Genomic DNA, 26474 nt, shown 5'->3' on the forward strand with positions numbered 1-26474 from the left:
GCCAGTGTATACCTGCCTCCTTAAAGGAACATATTAAAAGCCACTCATTTTCCCCTCCTCCCCCAACAAGTTACTAAGAAAGTTCTACCTACTTTATGAAATGTCTGTGAAATAACACAGAATGGTTTTGGCTAACTTGGAGAAGTAGTGGACAAATTTTAACATGTTGAAGAAGTTACGTAAAAGAATATACAACCTGTGAAGGCATTATTTTGTTGTAGATACAAAAGCTGAAGCCAAGAACATCAGTGTATGAACAGAGGCAGGAGAAAATGACATACCTACTCAAAAAATTTCACAGTGAGTGCAATAGATCATACATCATTACTAACCTGTTAAACAAGAACATACATTCAATACAACATGTGTAGGAATTTAAACTAGAGTACTCTATAAGCAAAATTTCTTTCAACATTGAAATTAAACATTGGTCTAGATCAGTGGATTCTGCCAATCTGAAGCACTCCAAAGGTCATGTTCACATCCTTCTTATAAAAGTATGACACAAATAAAACCCTGATATTTTCAGAAATGTATACGCTACACACTTCCATGTGTACTCAGGGTTTTAGAGCTGGAGAACAGACATAAGCTTTTAAGGAGTTTGAAAAAACGCATTTACAAAAACGAAAGACACAAATGATACTGTTGTAAGGGTAGTGAAGAAAAAAAACAGTCCTCTGCTTTTCTTTTCCCTCTACTGATATATATGTACCTTGGTAACGTACAAGCTACAAAAACACGCCTTTATGGGAGCAGTTATTCCTGTCAAGAGGAAGCATCTTTCTTTTCCAAGTACATTATAAAAAAGCCCACATTTCCACAGCTTTTTGTTTGCAACCACAAGCAAAAGAAACCTGGAGTGTTTACTCAGTGCCCTGGCTTTAGTGCAGCCTTGCTAAACCTTGTAAATCAAAGAGTGAAATTAAGACCTGTCTGGAAACTCAGAGGCAAACAACCAAGCAATGACCAAGACATCGGAGAGTGCAGGATGATGCTTCTGCTGCAAAGATGCAGCTCTCCAACACCAGGGTCAAGGCATTAGTATATAGCTTTGCAAAAAATCTATTTTGTGGAGCTGTTAGTCATTGTGCTGTTTATGCTCTCTTGTTTTTCATATCTTCCAGGGAAAAGATGAAAAATTGTTTCTCTTCTTCTCCATTAACATAATGCTGATCAGTCTCTGTCCTACACAAAAGTTGCAAATAGTTTTCAGGCAAAACATTGTGTTCCCTGCTGAAAGAGAAGTGCCATACTAATTCACAGAGAAAGATTTAAGCAACATTGAATCCACAGAAAATCCAACATAAATGCCAATACTGTGCTCTTTACAGAATATAGCCAAGCACTACACAGTTTAATGAAAACATTACCATGAACTTTAGCAGCCTCCTCCTCTACTCACATGTAGGCTAAGACAACACATCTGGAAGAGAAATCCTGTTTAACACCAATGCTTTTGTATTATAATTAGACTTGGTATTAATCTCCTGATATGGGCTCAATACCTGCTTTTGCTTACTCTTTCTGTGTATGAAAAAGAAATATACTCCTAGATCTTTTTTTTTTTTTAAAGAGGTTGGCTAACCAAAATTTCTCATATCAGATCATTTCAAGACTGACATATTTTTGGATCCTTTTCAGAACCTCATGTAGCAAAAAAAAAAAAAAAAAAAAAATCATAAGGGTTGTTTTTTTCTAGTTTTATTTCTTTTTAATTTTTTTAACAAGACTGTTTTTCATGTATAATTAATGAATTTACAATATCTTGAAAAAATAACACCTTTATTCTTGAAACATTCAACATTCCTGAATGGAAAGAATTTAGGAATAGAGGCACTTGATCTTGAACAAGTCACTGCCACTGTAGCTCACTTCAGATTATAAATGCCTGCTAAGATGAAAACCTAGGAAGAGATAAAAATGAAAAAGGTGGCAGAACAGCTTTGAAGACATGAACGAAAGTGGTGTTGATTAATAGCACTTTCCTCCTCTGTCATCACACATGGTTTTTCAATTTTCAGATCTCATTTCATGAGAAGACAGGAATACACACTAAATCCAAATCTGTTTGAAGACTGCTTTTGCCATAAATCAAATTGCAGCACAGCTTCTAGTGTATTTTGTAGCTAATTTCTGTTTGGGTTATCTACTGAATCCCAAAGCCCATTCAGACATATCAGCTGTCTCATTTGCACTGTGTAGTTAAAAAAAGTCTTTCTGCTTGCTTAAGGGAAAAAAAAAAAAAAAGGCACAAACATCACAATTGCTCCCTTTTCTTTGGTCTCATTACAGCTTTCATTACTGCTGTTTTTATGAATGATGCTTTTCTGAACACTACCTAACTTCAAAGTTACTACTGGCCAGGAGGAGAATTTGTCTACATAAACCTTCTCTAAAAAGCTGTTAGAGCAGTCATTTCTGAGTTATTTAAAGCACTAAAAAGTGAGAGAAGGAGATAGTCCATCATGTTATAACAAAAACTCTCTTTTAAGCAAGACATAATAGAAGCCACACAAATTAATACTATGTCAAACAAGAGCTGTGACCTCAGCAAAACCAAGCTGGGCATTTAGTGTTGAGGAAGCTCCCTGCCCATGCTCCTAATTTGTGTCCAAAACATTCTCAGAAGAATTCTCTTTCTCTTTGCTGGTAATCACATTAAGAACTTGTTGGCCTTGCACATTCTCACTCCCCTCTGCTCCTGGTTCTGAAGTGGACTCAAGCTTCTTTCAGTTCAGATTTTTCTTCCTAAAGAAGAAGAGTCAGTCTGCTTCCTTTGCCTTCAGATCCATACGCTTATTAAAGAAAATACACCAGTAAAGTACTGTAATATCTATATCTCTATCAAATACCTTATTTGGTATACTGGCTTCTTTGTAAACCTTCTACAGTTCTTTAGATTTATTTATTTTTTATTCACCATAGATCATTCTCCCTTCCTCACTGGTTGCTTTGCCTCAGCCTTTTATCTTCCTCATTTCCTTCTGAACACTAGTAGGAGGATAGCTTTTATTGGCCACTTCTGTCTTTCCACAGGCCACAAACATACCTTTAACACTTCAGTAATTTCACCAGAGGTTCATTACTTCCACTGCAACCCACAGACCATTTTTCTGTTGGTGGCGACATTTTCGTTTAGTTGGTGCTTTTGATTTTAAAAGCCCCCACTATTAATTCCTCAATTAAATCTGTATGAATTCTCAGTACTTTCCCCAAGAATATTCCTTCTCTTGTAGCTAGAGAATTTCGAATATTAGGCCTGTTTTCTTATTTAGATAGAACACTGATATTCCTTCTACTTCAACAGCAAATTTAACACTCCAGTGGATAGTATGTTTTTACAGCAGAGAGGAAGAGGATACTCTGAGTTAATGTATTCTCTTCCCCCTTCCTTTCTTTTTTCTATTCCCTTGGAAATATTTCAGATTGAAACACAACCACTTGATTTAAAAACATCAGGCCCAGAAAACTGATGCAGGTGGATTATTTCTTGCAATGTGAAGATTTTACCAGGGCACATGGGGAATGCCAAAGTAGGTACAAATCTCTGCACCCAATCTAAGTGAAAACCTCACAGCTCTTGGCAACCAGTTTGAGCTATCCTGTAGTTTGTGTTTTATACTTTGCTTTTTGTATTTTACACATACAGATCAGCAGCTTTGTCTCAAGGAGTACTGGGGACATAGATGCCCCAGTATCCAAGATGTGTCAAGGTGCATGCATGTTTTTAATTGCAAATGGTGACTCATTAGTAATGGGAAATCAGCCTCCTGATGATACAATCTCACCCCATATTTTCCTGTTGCCACCTCTGTTGCTTGAAATGGGACAAAGCACAGCAACTTTTGTGGCTGGTCTGATGACTTAAAACTAAAATAAATGCAATTAATAAATAAAAGAAATATTTTATAAGAATTATACACTCCAGCAGGAGCTATTCTGATCTGAGTACCAGAGAGGTTTGGGTTCTCTGCAAGTCATGAGAAGATGTATGTGGCCAAATCTTGGAGTTTTGTAGGCTTCACTTCACTCTTTTTAATTAAACATTCTAAAGCACTGTTGATTTACACTGATGTATTGTCACTGCCGGTTTTTATTCTAAAACCAAAAACACTCTGTACCTGACTTAACTTTCTACTTTATTAGGTTTAAGTTTAGCAAACCCACAGTGTTTGCTTTCACTAAACTCCTTGGTATGGCTAGTTTAATATTTAACAATCTTTTAGGCAGGGTAAAGAACTGCCTTTTTTTTTTCCTTTTTTAAAAATCCCAGTGTGACTTTGCCCTTGTTAGGCTAACAATAGGTTGTTCCATCGCTGAGCACATGGATAACTGCAAACACTACTGAAAGGTCTGGAAGACAAAGGGAAAAAGGCGGATATGCAGCAGTGCCAAAGTCACTTTGACAGAGGTTCTCTGGTGCGTAGCAACAATACAACAGCCTGAACTGTTTAACGCTCACTTAAACATAACATCAGCCTTCATGTAATATCTATAAATAACAATGCTACTTGAAGCAGTGGGAGTGCCAGAACTTCATTTTAAAGTGTTCTAACTCAGTGATTTATACACTGCAATCAAACTACTGTATTATAAATGGAAAATATAAAGCTTCTTACGTCCAATTTTCTGACTTTCCTTAATATATCTGTAGTGTAAGAAATCTTCCTGTTCCTTCCCTCAAAACCAAACAGATGGCCGGATGAAGCAATGTGTCTGAAAAGCTCTACTGTCAGCTCACTGCACTGGCTGAATGTAACACTCCATCCACTCCCTGGCCCGCACAAAATCACACAAGTTCAGTGCAGAATGCTACAGGACAAGAACAAGGTGAGAAAAAAAACAAGACAAAACCTCCAAAAAACTCACCCTACAAACTCAAAGTTCAGCCCCTGTATTTTGTTTCTAAGTTGTTTCTTTTGTTTCTTATGAAGTCTTGAAAACACAGTTAGAGCTAAACTCCTTTTGCTGATTAAAGGCAGAACAGGACAGATTAAACCATTATCATGTCTTTAAATGCTGGGTGAAAGCTGGTATGCACCCGTGGAAAATCAAAACAGGTGCCACCTCAGCCCCATTTCAACAGCCCCTGCAACTAGAAGGAATAGTTCCTGCCTTAGTAACCAGCCTTTCAACTGGAAAGGCTCCGGGTAAATTAGCTGTAAAGCATCTTAATTAAAATGAGTATGGTGGTTTTGGCTCGCTCAGCCTGTCTCCTTCTGATTTGTTACATCACATACCATCACAAATTTGGCACAACTGGCTTTGCTTTTATCGAAAAAGTGACTCAAGAAGAAAGAGAAAACGAAGTCCTGTACTACAGTGTTGCATTTCTCTGCAGTGGCAGTATAGAAACTCATTTGGTAGCTTTCTGAGATAAGATTTTGCCTCCCTTGCTTTTAGTTCCTACTCTGAACTCGATAACCTGGGTACACCTGCAGAGAACATGTCTGTCCAGTCTCATGTAGATTATCTGACAGTTTCATGAAGCTGATGTTTAACACTGAAGTCCAATAAGAATGCATTTACCAGAATACTGGCTTTTCATTTGCTGAACAAATATTAGGCATAATTCTTGGATGCTCTACACCTGTGCATGTGAACAGGACACATTAGTGCTCTGAGCTGGTGCTAGTTAATGGAGAGGAACCGATATGGTGAGTCAGTCTGTTACAAGAAGCTACTTTTTAACAAATCAAAGACAAGGAACATCAAATTTTCGAAGTCAGTGAATGTTCTCACTTTATGTGCGTGAAATAACCAAAGAGTTAAAAAAATCTCTGAATCTCTGTTTCAAGGAATACAGAAAGAAACTAATGCAAACAATTCATTTAAGTGTGCAACTTGGTGCAACAGCACATGAATTTGGCCAAACCAAAACACAGGCAAACTGTCTAAGGTCATGTTTGTAACAGAAAAGCTGAATTTCTATTCAGCAGATCTTGTACTGAGGTACACCAGGCCATTCTGTCTCTAAAAAGCAGGTGGTACATTTCTGCCTCATTACTATGACCTGCCCCTTCTTAATGATGAACATTCAAGTTTTATAAACATGCTCATTTTTTCACCAACTCTACAGGAGTTACAATTTCATACCGCCATGAAGTTAAGGTTAACATTTATAAATTACTCTGGTTTCACAATGGGTTTGGCTTGGCTAAGTGACTTCACATTAATTAATTTGTAAGAACAAACTCTTGTGGCTTGCTGTCACATGATGATAAAATAATTTAGATTAGATGAAAAATTAATTACAGCCCATAGACCAGGATTAGAAAGGTTTTGTATTTTGACCTGTCAATCATAATACTTTCATGGAGAAGGCTTTCTGCTTTCATGAATGGTGACTACATCATGAAGCAGCAACCTTTAACAATCTTTTTCAGTGAAAAACAGTGGAAATGTTTATATTTTGGGATCTATTTTTAACAGAGTCCTTACTAACAATGTAAGAATTTGTCTTAATGATTAGCCGTGTTAACCCAGTTTTTTCCCAATATTCAGACCATGGTCCTCAAGAGGCAAGTAGCTCCTTGAACTTCTACAATTAGTCCTGCCTTTAAATTCCTGTTCTACAATGGAAACCAATTAGTATGAGAGGGTCCTAAAAACCCGGTGATGATGACACAATACGTTGGTTGCTTTTTCCATGCAGAAGTATTCCCATAGCTATCGACTTAACTTACCCAGCCTGTATAGCCTGTAAGATCAAGAATTGCAATAGGGACTGGAGGAATTACAAATGAAACACAGAAAAACAAAACTGACAAGGACAAAAAGTGCTGCAGTCCATCCCTTTATGGTACTTAATCCCTTAAGGACTTACTGGCAGTACAAGCACTTTGTGATAGCACAATGTATCTCGGTGCCTTCCTCTCCATAGCTCCATATTGTTTGCCCTGATAGCCAAATTCCACAGTTGGATATAGTCTGCATTTTTATCCCATTTTCTCTACATAAATATGTAGCGGAATAAGTGGAAAGGAAGGAAACAAAGTAGAGCACCAGTAGAGTGCCATGTCAAGTCATGCCTAGAAACAGGCTTGCATTTTCTTTTGCTTTTAAAATTTTAATATTATTGCGGGAATGGGATACAAAAAAGAAAATGCAGCAAGAAAGCTATGGATAACGCCAGAGGAGGTAAATGCAAGGCTACCAAGTACGTGAAAACAGCTTCAAGGAAATAGCAGAATTTTTAAAACAAAGTTGTCTGGGGAGTACTTTTCATGTGCTTGCAGCCAGTTTCTAAGTGTGTTCCCTCTGCTGAAGGGATCATGTGCTTAACATATGTGCTTGCTCAGGATTAGGCAACTGACAGTTGGGCATATTGCAAAATATGCTGACATTCCTTAGCAGCTCTGCTCGAAGGAGCTTATATATCCCAGTGACACTAGGCTGAGAAAGACCCTGGGAATAAGGAAACTGGCACATCTGAGTAAAGGGTCACTTAAAACAACAGCTTTGAATGCTTCTACCACAAGCCTTCCCCACCCCATTCTTCTATCTCAGCTGCAAAGCCTAGGAGGAACAAAGGGCATTGACTGCAATGAAACTCTCCTTTCCAAGAAGCAAACCAGCCTTTATGGCCACCAGCTGTAACAGCTCCCCACAGGCCCCCTGCCATCCCACGGGACTCCAGCAAGCGAGCAGGATGCTGCCTGCCCAGCTCCTGTACCTGGAAGGCAGAGTGTGGGACTGGCAGTGCAGTGCCTGGCACACAGTCCCTATGGTCCCCATGCATCAGCAGCTCACCTCCCAGCAACAGCGCTTGAAAGACGTCAGGAAAGAGAAGGCAATTGCATGTGAGAAATGTAGCACTGGAAGTCCTGACCGCTTTTGACCATCACAGATCCTGCTACACTCTCCATGAGAACAGTTTGTCTCCTGGACTGACTCCAGTTGGTGGAGCCGTGCTTACCAGGCAATTATACCTTCTGAAATTGTCCCAGCAGTTTCAATTTGCCACGGTGCTATTCACTTCCTTTCAAGTTGCTTTGGAATGTTACGGCATACTGGCAAGCAGCTGTCATCTCTCACCCATGAGGTGGCTGCATGGCAGTGGCAAGTGAAAGCCATTCCTGGGCAAGCACCGTGTTCTTGCCTAGGACTAGAAAATGCTTTGGGGTTCCTTGGGGGTGAGCAATGCTACGTAACTGTACAGTCATAGTCAGTGATCAAATAGTAGAATAGCTCACTGCAATGTAGCCAAGATGCTCTGGGTTATTTCATTCTTTGAATTTAATACAATGTAAAAATCTTCTGCCTCTGGTAGGTGCATAGAGCTTCAGAGCTCAACAAAAATGAAGTGAACTATTATAAATTCCAGTCTGTGCACATAACACACAGTAACAGTGCGTTTTTACTTGTTTTAACAATAGAAAAAAACTTGAAGGTTACCTAGCTTCTTACCCATGCCTTAAAAGAAAGTATGAGGCAGCTATCCCTCATTTCCTCTTGCAAACCACTGAGGAATCTTGTAATATCAGGATTTTGTTCCAAAGAGGACTAAAATCTCTGTTACCAGCAAGGTGGATAACTAGCACAGTAGCATTCATGGGTACTCCATGAATGGCCAATGAGGATAATTCAGGCCCAAAGGTGTTATCATTGTGAGATTCACTCGGATCATGACTGACTTCTGTAGAGAGAAATCCAGTCCCTGAAGCATCTCCAGATTCACTATCTCAGCCATTCAACTTTAGAGCATTTTGCTGCCAGGTCATGAAATAGCTCCTATGTCACTTACAACAAAATCCCTCTGACACCTTCAGGCATCTCTGCACAATCTCAGAAAAACCCACCAACAATAATCAACAAATCACTCCAAAACCCTACACTGAAGCTAAAAAAAGACATAATACATTTATTAAAAATAAATTTTAAAAAAGGCATTCTCTGGGTGGCCTATAAAAAAGGCCTGGGTGGCCTTTCTTTTTCTACAAGAAAGAGAGATTCCAGGTAATAATTGAAAAGATGCTGCATACCCAAATGACACAGCTCTAGACAACTTAATAAAATCACTGGTAATATTCATGCCACATCATCAGTCAGCATCTTACAGCTTCCCCAGGCACAAACAAAATCCTATGATATGCCTTGGAAACAACTTGGGCATTATTCAGATGAAGAGTGAGTGGTATCAGAGCTACAAAAACTGTGCTCCCAATACATTTCTGCTATTAATAGCATACTGTTATACATTTACATAAGATTGTATCTTCCTTCTAATTATTTCCTAAGGTAGACTTCAGCTATGAAATCAAAGGGGGTTTTTGTCTAAAACTTTGTCAGGCCTATGGCCTACAAAGCCAAATTTTGTTTGGCCTGTGGAGCACTGGTAATTTTATATTAAGGAAAACTTTATGCTCACAGACTGCAAACAAACAGCAGAACTGAAGTCCAAGCATTCTCTGAAACACTTACAGTCTTTCTTTTTCTTCAACATCTGACTAATTTTATCAAAACATTCAATTATTGAAACAGTTTTACCTGTCTGACTGCTGTTCCACCTACAGGGGACAAGCACAGACTGGCTTCCCACAGCAATGGGTGACTCTGTGTTCCTAAGATGCAAATGTTAACTGAAGCTCCTCTGGTACCTGGGACATCATACCTCTTCCCACTCTGTTAATTCCCAGGCAGTTGCCATTGACACAGCTGCATTATCTTACCTGTACTTTCCAATTTTAGGGAGCTCTGAGCCTTCAATGCCTCTTCCTCCTACAGCTTTTATTTCTGGCTCCCCCAATATTTTTGGGGAGAGATAATGGCTTTGCCTCTTTGGAACTTAAGCAGTGCATCTCAGAACCCTTCATCAAGGCAGCACAAAGATGACATCCTCATGACCATTTCTTTCCACCAGCTTCTCTACCAGTATGAACTTTCTAAGCTTTCCTTAAGTTGTTCTGGAACATAACAGTCAAAAATTCCCCACCAGCTTTCCCTCTCACCTGCCTACTCAGTATCTCTGATGTAAAAAAAGAGATTTTCACATGCAAGAGCACAGGCATAGATTTTCAGAGTACTACAAAATCAAGTGTAGTTTAATTAATCTCTTTAAATCTTTCTCCTTCATGAACATATTAAGAAAAAAAAAGGCTTTTTCAAATATTTGACTCCTATTAATACTAGAGCACACTAGTAGGATTTAGCAGTGAAACACTTGCCACCATACTAAAAATGAGTGTGGTACTACAGAAACCCCAAACTGATGGGTGGCTTCTATGCAAGTGAAATAATTCATCACTTGGTGAGACAGAAAGTTGTATCAAACATGAAGCACAACCAGTCACTTAGAAAAATACAGGATTATGACATTATTCCCACAGAAGTTTGCCTTAAGCACACACACTACCAAAAACATAACTTTAAAAAGTGTTGGTGCTTCTGTTGTTACTGTTCATCTTGACGTTTTTTTCTCTTCTCATGCTAGCTAACTCAGAGAAGTAAAACAATGCTAGAATTAAACTGATCTAAATTGTAAGAAGTCTTTACCTTGCCCTCATTGGTAGACTCACCATTTGCCAGGAAAGTACAGCAATGACAGTGCATTGCCATCTTGAGGCTTCCTACAGAACTGCACAACCCAACCAAAATACATCAGCTTGTTAACAACAAGCTGTCATTCAATCAGAAGTGCCTAAGCCATTATAAAACACGCAGCATTAACACCATATTTTTTTCTTTATTTTTATGCCAGGGCCTCTATAGTTCCATTTTGGGACTGGATATGCTTCTAAAGAGAGAAAACCCTTACACAGAACAAAACCAAACAGAGCTATTTAGCATAATTGATCATGTCAGAAAGAGAATCAAAACTATTCATCTCATATTAGCAATAAAAATATGAAGTTGAAGCTTAATTAATAACACAGATTTCCCAGATCTTTTGAAATTACTATACGAGTTTAATTCAGCATCAAAGACTGATTCAGCTTAAAAAATTACCCCAAGCAACTACTACATGTAATACTATGAAAACCTAGGTACACAGACATATGTCTATCTGTATTGTCTAATAACATAGGAGTGCTCATAAAGAAAACAGAATGCTTTCCAGATAAAAGACATTCAAATAAAACCTACAGATGTCAAATACATAAACACTCTAATGCTTCAGCCTATTTTTTATTTTTCTTTTTTTTTTTTTAATTAATTAGCACTTCTGAAAAGATCACTTGAAAAACACACATATATGGATAATATCAATATTCCTACCTGAAATAGCATGGAATATGCTTGAATCTACATAGGAAGTCACAAGAACATAGTCACATAGGAAGCATCAAGAGGAAACTGTGGGATGTACATACATATAACTGGTATAAATGCTTTTAATAGAGGTGTGAGGCAACCGATTTTGCTTGTTTGTGAAACCAATTATATCCATGGCTATTGGTTTGTTAAAATGGCTAAACTGGTTTTTCTTCTCCTCTTTTCTAAGCAAACTGGCCTGTACTCAAAACCCACAAACAGCCATTTGAAGCCTGTTCTTTTGACACCCAAGGTGAAATTTGTTTTCCTGAGCCATCCAAAGGTCTTTAGGTGAACAAGAAGAAGCCTCTCTGGAAGTTACCTGCTTGGTTTGGAGGCTGCCAGCCCTTGGCAGAACCCAGGGGTGCTGCTGGCTTGAGGACTGAGGCAGGTGCAGTGTTGGCAGCAGCAGGTCTCACATCCACACTGTCCTGGGAGGCAGGGACGTTTCTCAGAGCAGCAGGCTGGGCAGCTTCCAGGGAATCACTGTTCAGAAACAAGGGAAGAGTAAATAACTGCCTCTTGCTAGAACAGGAGAACTTGTGAAATGGAGATGTGGAGTGACATTCCCTCACCCTGGTGCAACAATGCAGTACCCAGTGGTCTGTCATCACCAACAATGCTGTGGTAGTTACACACTGCAGCTGCTTTCTAAGAACTGGACATTTGAGTAAGGTCTGCCAAAAGTCAATATAATCAGCTAAACCCCTTCACAATTTTAATTTTAAAAGAGTTATAAGTTTCTTTAGTCATTAAATAACATGCACAATATTTTATATTGCCTCTTTAGAGCACTTTACAGCTGCTTTTATATTTTAATGGTTGGCAGAACTCTTTTAGCTCTTTAAAAACACACATGATGAAAACTGAACTTAATTCACCTGGAGCGCAAGTAGCCACTAATTACACTGCTAGCAAGAAAATTTTTCGTTTCTCACTTGCCTTTGGATAGCTGAAAATAAATATTTTTATTTAAAATATTCAAAGTAAAGGAGTAATTACTAATGAAGGTCATTTGCAAAACAAAAGTACACCAAAACCAGGAAATTAACAACACTGTGAAATACAGCCAAATATATACATGAAATACCATTCCAAAACCATATTTTTGCACAATTTCGAAACCCATCAATAACACGCGAGAAGCACAGAATCTTCCTCTACTGAAGAAAAACAAATTTACAGCACATGTGCACCATGTGTATTTTCCACCAGGGTCATTCCCAGAATTACAGGTTGTGCCAAGTTCGTAAAGTAAAAATCCACGAGCTATTTTTACTTTACAAGTGTTGCACATGCACAGTATTGCCTTGCTCATATGACATGCAACAACTTGAACACATCATGAGGCCAAAACACAGGTTCATAACATTGATATTTTTTTAATCTCTAGATCTACAGGGTAAATAATTCAGATATTTAGAATCTTCTTCTGGGTAAGGGATAAAAAAGTTATTCACAGTTTGGGGAATAAATGTGAATGCTCAGTTTAATGAGTAACAGCTATGGCAACTGCAGGCTTTTGGTAACAGCTGTGCTGAACCAGCACTAGTGGGTTTGCTGTATGCAGTGTGCACAAGCCCAGTGAAGCACAAAGTGAGACCTTGCATTCCACCATCTTCTAATGTTGAAAAGGTAGTAAGACCTTTGTATAGCTCAAATGGAGGCATTGAAGGCACACATTCGATTCCTTTGAGACTCATGTTCCAAGTCTTTATTACAGGCAGATTTTGAGGCAGTGGAGATATAGGGCATAAAGTACTAATGCAGACTGAAAGAAAAAGGACAGGTAAGTACTCTCTGATGTGAAGTAGCAGCAGTGGTTGAAAATGACAAGGTAGTTTAGGATTGTCTTCCACAATGAAAAAAGTGCATGTCTGCAACTTCACTGTTACAGAAACATCCTTCTGTACTGTTGAATATATTTGAAGTGTAACCCATCAAACCCATTCCAGGCCAGAGCCCTACTGCAATTTTAAGAATTCCTTGTTAACTCTGCTAGTGCTAAAAAAAGAAAGTTTCCTCCTTCTCCATCCAAGAGGCTCATTACTGCTTGTCAAATAAGTTTTCAAGTCTAGCACCTCTTTACTGCCTTTGTCTGGAAATGTAAGTCATAAATAATAAAAATCATCAATTAGAAATAAGAAAATCCTGCTGACTCAGCAGCTATCTTTTACAGCAGAGGCTACTTGACAACCAAAAATGGATTTCAGACAAGCAGAAAAGGTATCCTCCAGGGAGAAAATGGCAAGGAAGCAGGCTCTGATGGAGGCCCATAAGGCTCATTGCAATGCTGATTGGAAACTCCACCACTGCCATTTTTGTCGTTGAATTCTAAGGCTTGCGAATGACACGGCATGCCAGTTCCTGAAGCAACAGAATGTTGGAGACACTCAGGCTTTCATTTAGAAATTAGGTGAAATCCTAATGATCCCAAACTAAAAGACAATTATAAACCCAGGTATAAGTTACCCTGATTTTTTTAATTACTTCTGAAGTCTTTGTGCCAGGAGCCTCAAGCACAAAGCTTCCCAAGGGAAAAGCCTGAAGCCATCACTCTTACAGAGAGGATGTTGCTGGCCTAAGGGCAAAATTTCTGATAGGTCTTGGACACCCTTTTATTGCATGTCATATTCTTTCACTGCTTTTCAGTGTCATCACTGAGAAGGTGAGGCAGAAGCGATAAACCTTAGGTATTTACCAAGTTCCGTGTGAGTACTTTCTCAGACTTCCCAGCTGACACCCAATAGGTCAGCTTCAGAACAAGTCTTCTTCAGTCAAGAACATTTCAATGTCAGAACACTTGTACTATTATTAATGACACACCTACCTTCTGCCTCTAGCATTAATATTTCAACACTGATCCATAACTCTTAAACTACTCCTTCTCCACCTGATGAAGACTTATAGCAAAAATCAAAGTTTTCCATGATGACAACTAATGCAACCAAGAGCCTCATCCCTGCAAGCCAACATTTCCTGCAAGCTGTGAATGCTCTGCTGGCAACCTTTGGGCATGGGGTTTTAACACTGTAAGAATGGAGGAACAGCGAAACGTGAGTCTGCCAGACTCAGTCTTGTGTACTAAAAATCCAGGAGAAGTTTGATTAATAAGCTACGGGAAGATTAATCAAAATAATTCTGGAAGTGTGTTGCAAGGGAAACAGCTTGCAAAAACAGCCCAAGAAAAACAACTGGCAAAGAAGAAAGCCAAAGACACCTCTCTATTTTTTACATATGCTAGCTTATACTTAACAGACATGACTGAAATTCCATGGAGAACAGCTCCTACCACACAGTGCAGCCTTATTTTATCAAAGTCAGTGTGTGTATGGAAAACAAACAAATTTATGGGGAGGCAACCAGGAGACTTGGAGGGACACAGAAGGCTCCAGTGCCAGTGCAAACCTTCTTCAGAGCTCACAAAAGGCTCCTCAGACTTACCCTGTCTCCTGGTCAACAAAAGCACTGTGGAAAATGGGAAAAAAGAAAAAAAAAAAAAAAAAAAAAAAAAAAAAAAAAAAAAAAAGAAAGAAAAAAACACACCTAGAAAAAGTGAGTAGTAATTCCTCCTCCTGTGAGGTGAGGGAGGAAGTGGGTCCAAGTCACACATTATATAAGCACCAGTTTTTCAGAGATCAGGCTGAACACATTTCAGAGGCATTTTAAGAAATTTGCACTGAAAAGTCCTTCTGAATGTATTTAGAGGTTTTGATGCTTCTCCCTCCCTCAAAAACCCCAAACCCACAAAAAACCCTATAAAAAACCAAACCCACAAAAAACCCCCCAAAAAACCCAAAGCAACAAAACAACACCACAAAGAAACACCAAAACCAAAAAAAAACCACAAAACCCACAACCAACCAACCAACAGAACCCCCCCAAAAAACAAACAAACAAACAAACAAACAAAAAAACAACCCACCAAAAAACAAACAAACAAAAACAGAGAAGAAAAACACATGGTCTGGAGCTATAGATGCCTAAACCTCCCTTCATCCTTGCACGGCAAATCCTATACAATGCTGCCCAGAATTTCTTCACACAAACTTTAAGGAAGCTAATAATGGAGATGTTGTTATTAGCCAAAGGAGAACCTACTAAATAACTGAAAAGGAACTGAGCTTGCTGTCATGTAACTTCTAAGAGCACTGAAGTGATAACAAGGGCCATGTCTTGGACTTTCCCAAGCAGATTCAAGGGATCTGGCTGGGCTTTCTCCTCATGCAGGCCCAAGATATTGGCTCCCCATCTGTAAAACTTATCAGTTGAGCCTTGAGCTCAGTCTGGTACATCAGGATTTTACTAATAGTTTTGTGGCTATAAATGAGTGTATGTAGCTTTTTAAACTAACTTGCTCTGTTGTCCAGAACAACTGTGGAAGTAAGGAGCAAGTACCCTATGGTGTGAAGAAATCTGCTAACAGGACAGGTCATGTAGTATCTAAGGGACAGTTTGTAAATGCTTTCTCCAGATAGCCAGGAATTCTGTGACTTGGATCTCAGGTCTCAATTGTTTGTCATGCAAATCATGTGCTATATTTTGTCCAGTATCAAAATACACAAAAGCTGAAAAAATATATATAGGAAACCAGAAAAAGGTAGGTATGAGAATAATGGCAAAACTCCATGAACAAGGGAAATACAGATGGCTTTTTGAAAGGGTTTTCTGGTGTAACAATAGAAAAACAGAAGACAAGAAGTGCTGGGTGCTGACCTTGTTCCCACCCCTACTACAAGCTCATGATGTCAGTCAGTGTTTACATTTCATCTTAATCTAACAGTGCTCACGTATCTTGCAAGAAAGAAGAAAAGCAAAATAATAGAAAGAAAGAACAGAGGAAGTCATCTGGGTGGAAGTATTTCTGTATCAAATTACAGGCGGGGAGGATGTAACCCCTCTGTAAGCAGTGCTCTATACACAGAAATAACTCAAACACCTTTCAGAGTAAGTATTCTCTCAGAGTTAACATCAGTGCTCATTTCACAAGGCCAGACTACCATTTTTTTAAAGGAACTGAATGTAGCATAGTATCAGGAAGACAAACCAAAAGCCATGCCAAAACCAAAAGGACTGTCAACACCCATTCTTGCTAGTGTTTCCCAAAATTTCACAGTGTTTCTACCTTGAGATTTAATTTTAAGGCAGAGCTCCAATTCTTGGTCATGCAAGACATTAAATACATAATTTCCTGTGCTGCATGTGTCGTTTGTTAAAAAACATGCAAGCCCCATAAACTCAAGGCTATCCCTGTTGCCATTAGGATGAAACACTTAGCTTACTGAAAGATTGCATAGTTGTTATACACACCAAAAAAAGCCCATTACAGAGGAGTCTGGTGGGGAAAAAACTGTGGATGTTCACCATCACTTCAGGCCAGTTACTAAGTCAGAAAAAGGTCAAGTACTCTGGCAGCTGCCCAGTACAAAGCAGTTTAAGACAGCCAACTTTTTGAAGCAGAGACAGTGAAGTGAGAGGGATAAACGGGAAATATTTCAGGAGGAACCTTACTGCAGAACAGAATCAACACGCTGCTTTTCTTATAGCCACAAACTTCCTGAGTTTGTCCTCAGAGATAATGCAAAGAACAAAGAAGCCTAAGCTACCCTGGTAAAATAGATTCATTACCTTTTCATGAAAGTTATGAAAGCTATAGAAAAGCCAGAAAACTCCAAGTAGTTTATTTACTTGGCTTTCTTCGTTGAGCCAAATGTTCTTCTGAACTACTGCATTCTGTTGTATACTTTTCTCTTGAGTTATGGGATGTAAGATTTCAGCTCTCCTTTCTTATCAACTATTTTATTGTGAGATAAAGCGAGCTGCCATTTAAAACAACTTTTTGGCATTATATTTGTTTACATATCACAGTATGTCACTAGAAGGATTGTAATGCAAAGACATTTTAATATCTAGTTTCACACTCAATTGATACATTTCTCTCAAACCTATTATTCTTTTTCTGACATAGTTGATTAGTTTTGCTTGATCTTTGTTGAAATTCAGTAACAATACGTAGTTACTGACACTGCCTTTATCTTATCTCCTTTTCCTAAATGTTTCTCAAGCCATATAGCAAAGGCTGTGGTCCTTTATACAACAGGACAAGACAGCACAAAGCTTCATTTCTTCGGCTCCATCTGTTGGCAACCTCTCCTTCCTTACCAGTGCCAGCAGCTCAGGACTACGGATGGTAAATATGGAAACCAGAAATCATTACCCTCATTTGTTGTAAGCTATCTGCAGGGCAACACTGGTTATTCCTTTCTAAAAATCCTTTTTAAAAAGCAGTTTTATGCAGAGCATTCTCAGACTAACTGTGCTGCTACATCACGTTACCAAATTTTAGGTAATTTCCCGATTGGGATGTCCCTAACAGCCTGAAAATCATATGCTTCCTTTATCACCTTTTGTCACAGCCTTGCGGCAGCAACCTGAATAACCAGGATAACCTGGGTATTGTAATGGCTTAAGAGAAAATTAATTTTTCACAAGTTTACCTTTAAAAGTTAAGTTTTAAAATTACCTTTAAAATTCCCTAAAAATCTCTGGATGTTTATTTCAAGCCATTTAATTTATTTTTATTTATTCATTTATTTCAACCTGAATCTTGATATATTCAATAGACATAGTCTTTTGGGCAGGCTTATATGGTCTCTGTACTCCCAGTGTACCTTCTGATTCCCTGGCACATCTCTCTCCAGCTCTGTCAGTTGGAAGAGAAAAACAGGTTAAGCGCCTCCAAAACTGGACTTAAGCTGTGGAAGAACGAAACCAGTCCTCCATTGTTTCCTGCCTTTTCCAACACACAGCCCCATGTACTTGTAAGAGACAGCAACTGAATGGAGACACTTTGGGAATATACCAACACTGTGTGCATCTCCAATAGTAAATGGAGAGTTCCTCTCTTCCACACCAGAAGAGTTTCTCCCTGTATGGTGAGCAAACAATGGACAAACAGAAAGCCACTTACAGATTCAGGAAGGAGAAAGTTTCCATTAATGTAATAATCTACCTTCCCTTGACATAAACAATGCACATTAGTGAGTGAATGAAAAAAAGGGAAGTCAGAGAATTTGTTTTCACTCTACGAAAGTATCACCAAACAAACACTACAGCTAAAGAATAAAGTCTTACTGATGGCATAGCCTGGGCTTCACCTGTAGTGCACAGACAGGTATCAGAACTCCTCAAGAAGTTTTCTCTTTCAATGCATACATAAAAGTTTTTCTAGTAAGATCATTCAGTGGCAAAAATAAAATCGGTATTTTAAGTAGTATTATGCCATCACAATTCTGTTAATGTTGCTTATTTATGTTTTTTTTTAAATGGATATGCTACAAGTTAGAAATTTTGATACAAATAAAGGTAGTTTGTGTCTTATTTCCCTTACTTGCCCTTTCCCTTATTCACCTTATATTTCCCCTCCCTGAAGTTAGGGCTACTTTCGTCTTCTCTAGAGACTGAGGTCACCTTGGAAACCATGAAACAAAAGAAAAAGAGCTAATACTTGTTACTCAACACAAGCTTCTATATCAAGTGGATCCCAGCTCTACTTATAATTGGGCCTTATCTCTAGAAGGGTCCTAACTCTTGTGAAAATATAAATAGGTATAAAAAAACCCACACATTATTTCTTCCTTAGCACAATTTAATATGCACTGCCCTGTAAAATACCCAAGCAGACTCTTGCCTGTGCAGCTGAAGTCATAAAAGCAGCTTTCTGCTGAAGCAAGCGTTAACATCGCTGCGGTCAGGAAAGGAGAACAAACAGTCCTGTGCACTGAATAGAATCAGCGCTGGAACAAAGAGCCTAGACAGCAAATAATTTTTAAAACAGTCATTTGCTGGCCTGCATGCCAGTTACTTGATTTTACACATTCAAAGTGAGCTTTAAAAAATAGCCTGACGTGATGTTTAGTTGCTCAAGGAACTGTGGCAAATAATTCAACCACACAGAAGTTTCAAGCCAGAATCCTTGTTTCTTCTCCAGCTGCCTCTGTAGAGTAACACTGCCTCCCTCAGAGGCTCACGACACAACACAAGCACCACCATGCATATTAGAGGGCACTTGAAGCCAGAGAGGGGAGGAAACCTCTGGTTTAGTATGGTGGACTTGAACAAACACCATCAGCAGGTCCAGGGTGCACATTAGTTGTGTAAAGAGATGAAACCAGCAGGGTTTGGAGCTGGTGACCTCAGGTCAAAGACCAGGACAGGCACAAGCATGCAGACAACAGAAATGTGCTTTGAAGGAGTAGTGGTTCCCTGTGAGTCCTAAGTGCCAACCACACACCACACCTGGACAATACCTCTTGCTCTTTGGCAACTCCAGAGCACTTGTGGACTTCCTGGAGGGTGCACTGGCCTGCAGAGGAGGCTTAGCGACAGGTGTGATGAGCAGGGCATCCAGCAGCGAGCGGTAGGCACTAGGCTCGTACAGTCTAGCAAGTGTGTAAAAAGACCCCATAAACAAACAAGGTGACCACACAAAGTTCAGGATGGCTGGGACCACCGCCAACCCAAAATCCCTTATGAAATGTCTATTTGGAGAAACTGAACCCAGGAGTTCTGAGAATTGATGCAGGGATTATATCTAAACAGGCAGCCCACAAAGTGGTGGCCGCACAATTCAGGGGAGACACAAGACAACCCACTAAGGTGTGAGAAACACATTTTTTATACATTTTTAACATTAATGAAGTAAAAGAAAAAGGTAATGAGAAAATTTTTTCATCTTTTCTATTTTACTGATTTTGTGTATGCTTTCTAATGTACATAATTTACTAGTACTTTAGGACATCTATGTAATTTAGAAATACAAAAACATGGGCATTGTTGACTATTAAAAATGTTTTACTGATATGAATGGATGACTGAAAAACTTGTCAAAATGTTTGCTTAAGCAAGCCTTTATAAAAAGCATCACAGTAAAGATTTAGATGGAACTCAGCAAGCTATTGTTTTCAAGCATCAAGAAGTTCCTCCAAGTTACAGATTATTCTCTGTCACTCACGTAACACAAATGTTATTTACAGTTAATTTACTAACTGAACTGTAAAACAGGTATCATGAGGAATAGAATGGTAGAATTACTCACCAAGGTTCAGAGAAGCTAAACTATAAATAGGGCATGGGAGCTTTGGACATATTCTAATGACTTGCCCACTATTGTGAAAGAACCGATTGATTTCACAACCCTGCCAGGGACCAATTATTCTTGTGTGAACTGGAACCTCCTTAAACCAACCCATAAAACATTCCTTTTGAAGTTGATGTCTACCTGGCCCGGACAGCAAGAGCAGCAGACACTGCAGCAGCAGCAATGCTCTTAATTTTTGATCTCTGCTCAAAAGGAGAAAGAGCTGGAGGAGAAGAGGGTCCAAGGATGGGCAGATTTCCCGAAGGATCTTCCAGCATTACTTTTGCAGCACAGAAGCTTTGAGCCAACACATAAGAAAACAGAGAAAGCAGGAAAGATTGACAGAGACTACATTAACCACTGGAAAGTTATGGAAGTTTCCAGCTCACAGAGACATTAGGCAATGTGTGAGCGACTTGAATACTAATACAGAGAACAGCAATTTTGATTTCACCCACAAATAAAACTTTCCCCTCATCAAGTGAGCATTTACCATCTGTCAGCTTGCAAATTCCTCATCATAGACTCTTGCCTTGCATGCCTGCGTCATTCCCACTGAACCAGGGCCCAGAACTCTCCACATGGATCCATTTAAGTTTCCACCGTGTGGACAGAATTAGCCCTGAAGATCATTTACCTTGTTCTCTTTTTCATAATAAATACTAAACATAGAAAACTCGAGTATTCGGTGATATAACTTCTGCTGCAGGTCCACTTTTAGCAATCCTTGCCGAATTCAGCATGTAAACCCCTTTTCATTTTCTCTACTTATTTTACAGGTGGAAATTAATTTAAACAGACAAAAAAAAAAGTGAAAAAACCAGTCTGCCTCCAAAATAACTCCTACAATTTCTAACCTCTAACTTGTGTTATTTTAAAGTTTCAAGATTATCCACCAAATTGATGTGTATTTTTAAAAATGACTACAAAGATGGACAAAACGCTCCAAATACCTACACTTCCCAGATATAAATGCAAAAAACACTGAACACTTTGCTCACACCTAGCAGTCCTCTGTAGATATACTTTAAAAGATTTACCTTGTATGACTTACAGATGATTTAGACTGAAAGCTTGAGATTTTATTGAAAGAATTTGTTTCACAAGTAGGCAGAGGTGCTTCATACCTACCCAAAACCAGCAAGAGAAGTCATTAATCAAGCGCTTATTACACCTCTGGCAATACTAACTAAAGTTCAGTAGTTCATTCACATTTTTTTCTAAAGCCATCCTTACCCATAAACAAACAAACAAAGCAGGTATTTTTATTTCAGTTATCCTCTAGTGTTAATTACTGAGGAAAGCACTTTCTCTCTTTGTTGGTAAAGACTTATATTCTGGATGTCCCATCATTAGACAAAGCTTGTATTCTCCTCCAAAAGCTTTGGGCTACTGGACAATTTAAAAACATTTTTTGTAGCAAGGGTGACTATATTCTCCTCACGTCACCAACTTCTGCCAATAAAACCTAACTGAATCTCCTACCCATGCTTTTCCTCCTCCATCAAAAGGCTGCTTTAATTTTTAAATTATTTTTAGAACTTTTGCCTAAAAGCTACTTGAATTTCTAATTGCTATATACATTGCCAGAGAACTATGAGGGTCAGGAAACTTTTAAGCTGGTCCATCTTGGCAGCATAATCATCAAAAAAGAATCAGGTGAAACTGTATGGCTTTAAACTAAAAGAGGAGAGATGTAGATTAGGTATTAGGAAGGAATTCTTTACTACAAGGATGGTGAGGCACTGGAAAACGTTGCCCAGAGAAGCTGTGGACGCCCCAACCCTGGAAATGTTCACCTCCAGGTTGGATGGGGCCCTGAGCAATCTGTTCCAATGAGAGGTGTCCCTGCCCATGGCAAGAGCATTTGAACTAAATGATCCTTAAGGTCCCTTCCAAACCAACTACTCTGTGATTCTATGTGTGTAAAATTACAGTTTCTGACTTCACCTTTCTAACACAGCTGGCTCAGATGTACCTGGCAAGGGCAGGAGGCAGCCCGAGGGCTGTTCCCATGTGCAGGGCTGGAGAAGGCAGCCCCCCAGCTGGGTCAGCAGGCAGGGGGATCTCGGTGGTCTGCGTGGCCACAGCACACGTCTTGGGGACAGGAGGTGCTTCATCGGCCAGCAAAGAGCTCGCTGCATCTGGAGGAGGCACGGTTATCTTCCTGGTTGATGTTAATTTCATGAGGAATTATAATGAGACAATATAGAGAGAAGAAATTTCTCATTTGATTAAAAATACAAAATAGAAATGTACAACTCTTTCTAGCTGGTATTCTTGCATCTTTTATAAGAAGAATAAGTGAGTAGCAGATGAGGGCTTTTTTACCTCGTTCTATAGGAACCAAATACTCGTGCCCTGGGAATCAGACCATGCTGAAAACAATTTTTTGAGGCATTTTTACAGCTAAAGCTTGAGTGCTTTTTTAACCACAAAACCAAACTATTTGGGTAATTACTTAAAAGATAAAAAACTTGAATGAGAGCACAATCACTATACAAGAAACTACCTAGTGTCAGGAGATGACACTTCAGACACTGAGGCTACTTGGCTGCTGGTATTTAAAATCTGAATGATTGAGAAGGTGTACACATGCCTAAGATTTCCAAAAGGTTCTCAAACAAAAGTTCTATATAAAAAAAGAAAGCAGAAGGACAAGTAGCATTCACCACAAGAGAGCAATATTTCTCTCCCATATTTTACTTCCTCTTGGCTTGTCATCACACCAAAACAACTGTAAAACTCTGACAGTTTCAGTACAGTCAGCCTGAGACGTCCTCTTCTCCCGGACTACAATTTCTGCAGAGAGCGTTCCTGGCTGTCCACTTATCAGAAAATGCACAACAAAAATCAGGATTAATACCTATTATTAGTTAGTAATAAGTCTTTCTATTTATATCAGGAGTAATCCCATTAAAATAAAATATAGAAGTAGGTCTGCACAACCATAAAAAGCATGTATATAAAATACAATCTAAAGACCTGCTGGCATTGCATCTGTTTTATATTAGTTATGCACTTTCTCTGGAAGCACCAGATTCTGTGGTTTACATGGTCTAAAGCTGCCAGGATTACTTTTTAAGATGACTTTTTGCAACTTTCTGGAAAGGGTGTAACTGCTCTTAAATATTTTACTGTTAAACTTACAGGAGGACATCGCATATATGAAATAGAGTAATAATACTCTATAACTTACAGTAGTTGGTTATACAGGCCTACAAGACTTAAGACTTTCAATAAAGACTAAAACGACAATAAAAAAGCATTATGAACTCTACCTTCTAAGCAGCTCACTTAACTTTAAGCTAGAAATCAAATCCAGATCCTCCATACATTTCACAGCAAGCTTTCTCCTACATGGTGGTTAAGTAGCGGGTGGTACAACTTACAGAGCTTCAGCCAATAAAAGATGAAGCCCATTTGGAAAGTAAGGATCTATGCCAGTCCTTGACAACAAATGCAAGGCATCAGTAGCAAGAGCCAGTCCAGTCACCTGAGGATGGCCCAATTTTGCTTTACTAAAAGCCTGTCGTGGCACTCATGAATTGCTGCATTTCCAACAGGTGCCATTTTACAAAAAAGGGGGTTTGAAGATCAGATTTGTTCTATTTCCCACTCGAAAGAGAATTATAAAACCAGCAGCACCTGCTCACTAACAAAATATAAACATTAACTATAGTTGCTACACTGATGACCTCTCAGGGGAGAATCCAAACTATACAGCTGTATCAAATAATTTGTTCTCCTTCCCACACCTAATGCTAAACCTTCTCTCTACAACTCTGCAGAAGCTGCCTCAATTTCTGCCCTTGAGCAGAAAAATCTTAGCATCTACTTCTGTATTTGTAAAAATACTTTGGCTCACATACTGAACCACTATGAACACAGCTGCCTTTCAGATTTCACATTTTAAAGCTGCTCTCTTGCTAGGTTAATTTTGCCAAATAAAATTTAGAGCCACAGGTCTTGAGTGAGATTAGATCTAAATTTCCTTTGCCTGGACTCAGATGCAGGGCTAGGATTTAGAGAAGACTCCTTGGTACTCAGAACACAGCAGCTGCAATGGTATCAGCAAGGCATCTACAACTCAGCAGAACCATAAAATGGTCTGGATTAAAGGTCATCTACTTCCAACCACTTCCTTCTGTGGGCAGGGACAGCTCTCACTAGACTTAGCTCAGAGCTCCATCCAACCTGGCCTTGAACACATCTACGGATGGGGTAAGTAGGTGTAATCATACTGGAGTTTCACTGGGAGGTGTAAAAATCAATTACTGAAGTAGTGCTTTTTTCATTGCCTTTTTCATCCCAGGTTTTCTGCTAAAAAAAAAAAAAAAAAAAAAAAAAAAAAAAAAAAAAAAAAAAAAAAGACCAGGACTACTATCATGCATCTTCTGTGTGTATTGCTCATCTTTGTTGATTTAAGAGAATTAGCTGCTGAAAACATCACAACCAAATCTTCTTTACTGCATTGGCTCAAACCAAATGTCACCATGAAGGTACCCCACCAGATCATCAGCCTCCATCTCTTCCTGCCTAAGCTCATGTTAGCTCATGAACATACCTTCTTCTCCCAGACAACAAAAATGTCCTCAAAATACACCAAAATAGACTTTTATTTTGATGTCAGATTTCTCCTCGTCTCTCAGCTAGTTGAGACCCCTGTTTAAAAGGTTTAAAACTGGTGAATTCCAAATCTTAGTATTAAGATTTCCTACTGCAGAAAGCCCACAAAGGTGTAGGCCTCAGTATATTCTTGTATGCTTTATTCATGCATGAATCTTTGTCTAGGGCTTGGCAGGACCAGGCACTGTTCATTTAATTCTCATTTTTACAGGAAGAGCTTTGCTTCATGTTATGACTTTGTGCATGTACATGCTACCTGGAACTCAAAAACTCCCGCACAGTGTAAGATAAACCATCAGAAAATGTTATTGACCTTCAGTAACAGTAACAATCAATCACCCTCCAAACTACTTTCGCTGTCTTCTGTCTAAAATAACTGTTGCTGTCTAGCACTCATAGATGACCTCCAAAGCACCAGCAATTTGCCAAGGTAAGTGCCAGTGAAACTATCCAGGGCCAGTGACAGGAAATTTGCCAGATAATATCCTAGTTTTTTGTAACTGCATCACAGCACAACACTGTCTTACAAATGAAATAACTCATATTTTAGAAAATTACTTTTATATTTCTAAATCCATATTCACTTTTGACTTGTTGAGACCACTGAAAACCCACTCCATTCAAGTGATAGGGTGGACACCAACTGACAGCATACACACACTAAATACTGTATCTTACTTTAACTAGTGTCCACCAGACTGTACATGAATTTCCTCATTTTTATCTAATTTTTCTCCTTCCCCCTCCTACCATTTCCAGGAAAATCCCCAGTCACAGCAGCCTAATGATTTTTAAGTGAATGACAAACAACCTTCTCTCCTCCAAGAGAGAAAAATCCAGGCTAGAACCTGGATATTTTGATTCAGTTAACAACCCAGGATAGATTGTTAACTGAATCAAAACCCCTGTGAATGATTTACCTCGCAGGAGCTGGTGCTGCAATATGTTCAGGAAGTCTGGGAGAGAGGACACTGCTGGGACAGGAATCTGCTATCGGCAAAAGAGCAGCTGCAGGTTCTGGTCTAGCATTGTTTTCACTCCATTCACAGTAATGAAACCAAGTGAAGACACGCAGAGAAAGAGACTTTTAATAAACATTAAAGTAGAACAGGAAACACTGTGCGTGAAAATGTTAGTAAACTGAGAAGAAGAACCCAAACCCCAAAAAACTTCCATGAATATCATTAAATTTACAGTAAAATATAATTAAGAGGGTAAAATGATGCAAAACACATTTAAGAAGTATCACACTTACAGTGAAGGCTGAGAATGTCCTGCTGCTTTAAAACTCAGAAAGCCAAGTAGTATTGGACATTTACAGAGATAGAACACATATATATGGGATTACATTATGGGATGGAAAACAATTGTAGAAATACTGAAAGTGACATAAGTGATAGTGGGATTCACCCCAAAGCTTTATACGCTTTTTGCTACAACTTTTTGGTTG

General features: G+C 38.9%; 1 protein-coding gene across 3 annotated transcripts in view; it reads right to left on the bottom strand.

Moving 5' to 3' along the window:
• Nucleotides 1-26474, bottom strand: part of PDLIM5 (PDZ and LIM domain 5) — a 123671-nt gene that overhangs the window by 17017 nt on the left and 80180 nt on the right. For all 3 annotated transcript variants that reach the window (XM_083860776.1, XM_083860777.1, XM_083860778.1), the window contains one exon: nt 11579-11742. In XM_083860776.1, the coding sequence (XP_083716902.1) occupies nt 11579-11742 (164 nt within the window). The remainder of the gene's footprint in view (nt 1-11578; nt 11743-26474) is intronic.

The sequence above is a fragment of the Zosterops lateralis genome (genome assembly GCF_965231275.1).
Source record: "Zosterops lateralis genome assembly, chromosome: 5".
In the NCBI taxonomy this organism is placed as follows: Eukaryota; Metazoa; Chordata; class Aves; order Passeriformes; family Zosteropidae; genus Zosterops; species Zosterops lateralis.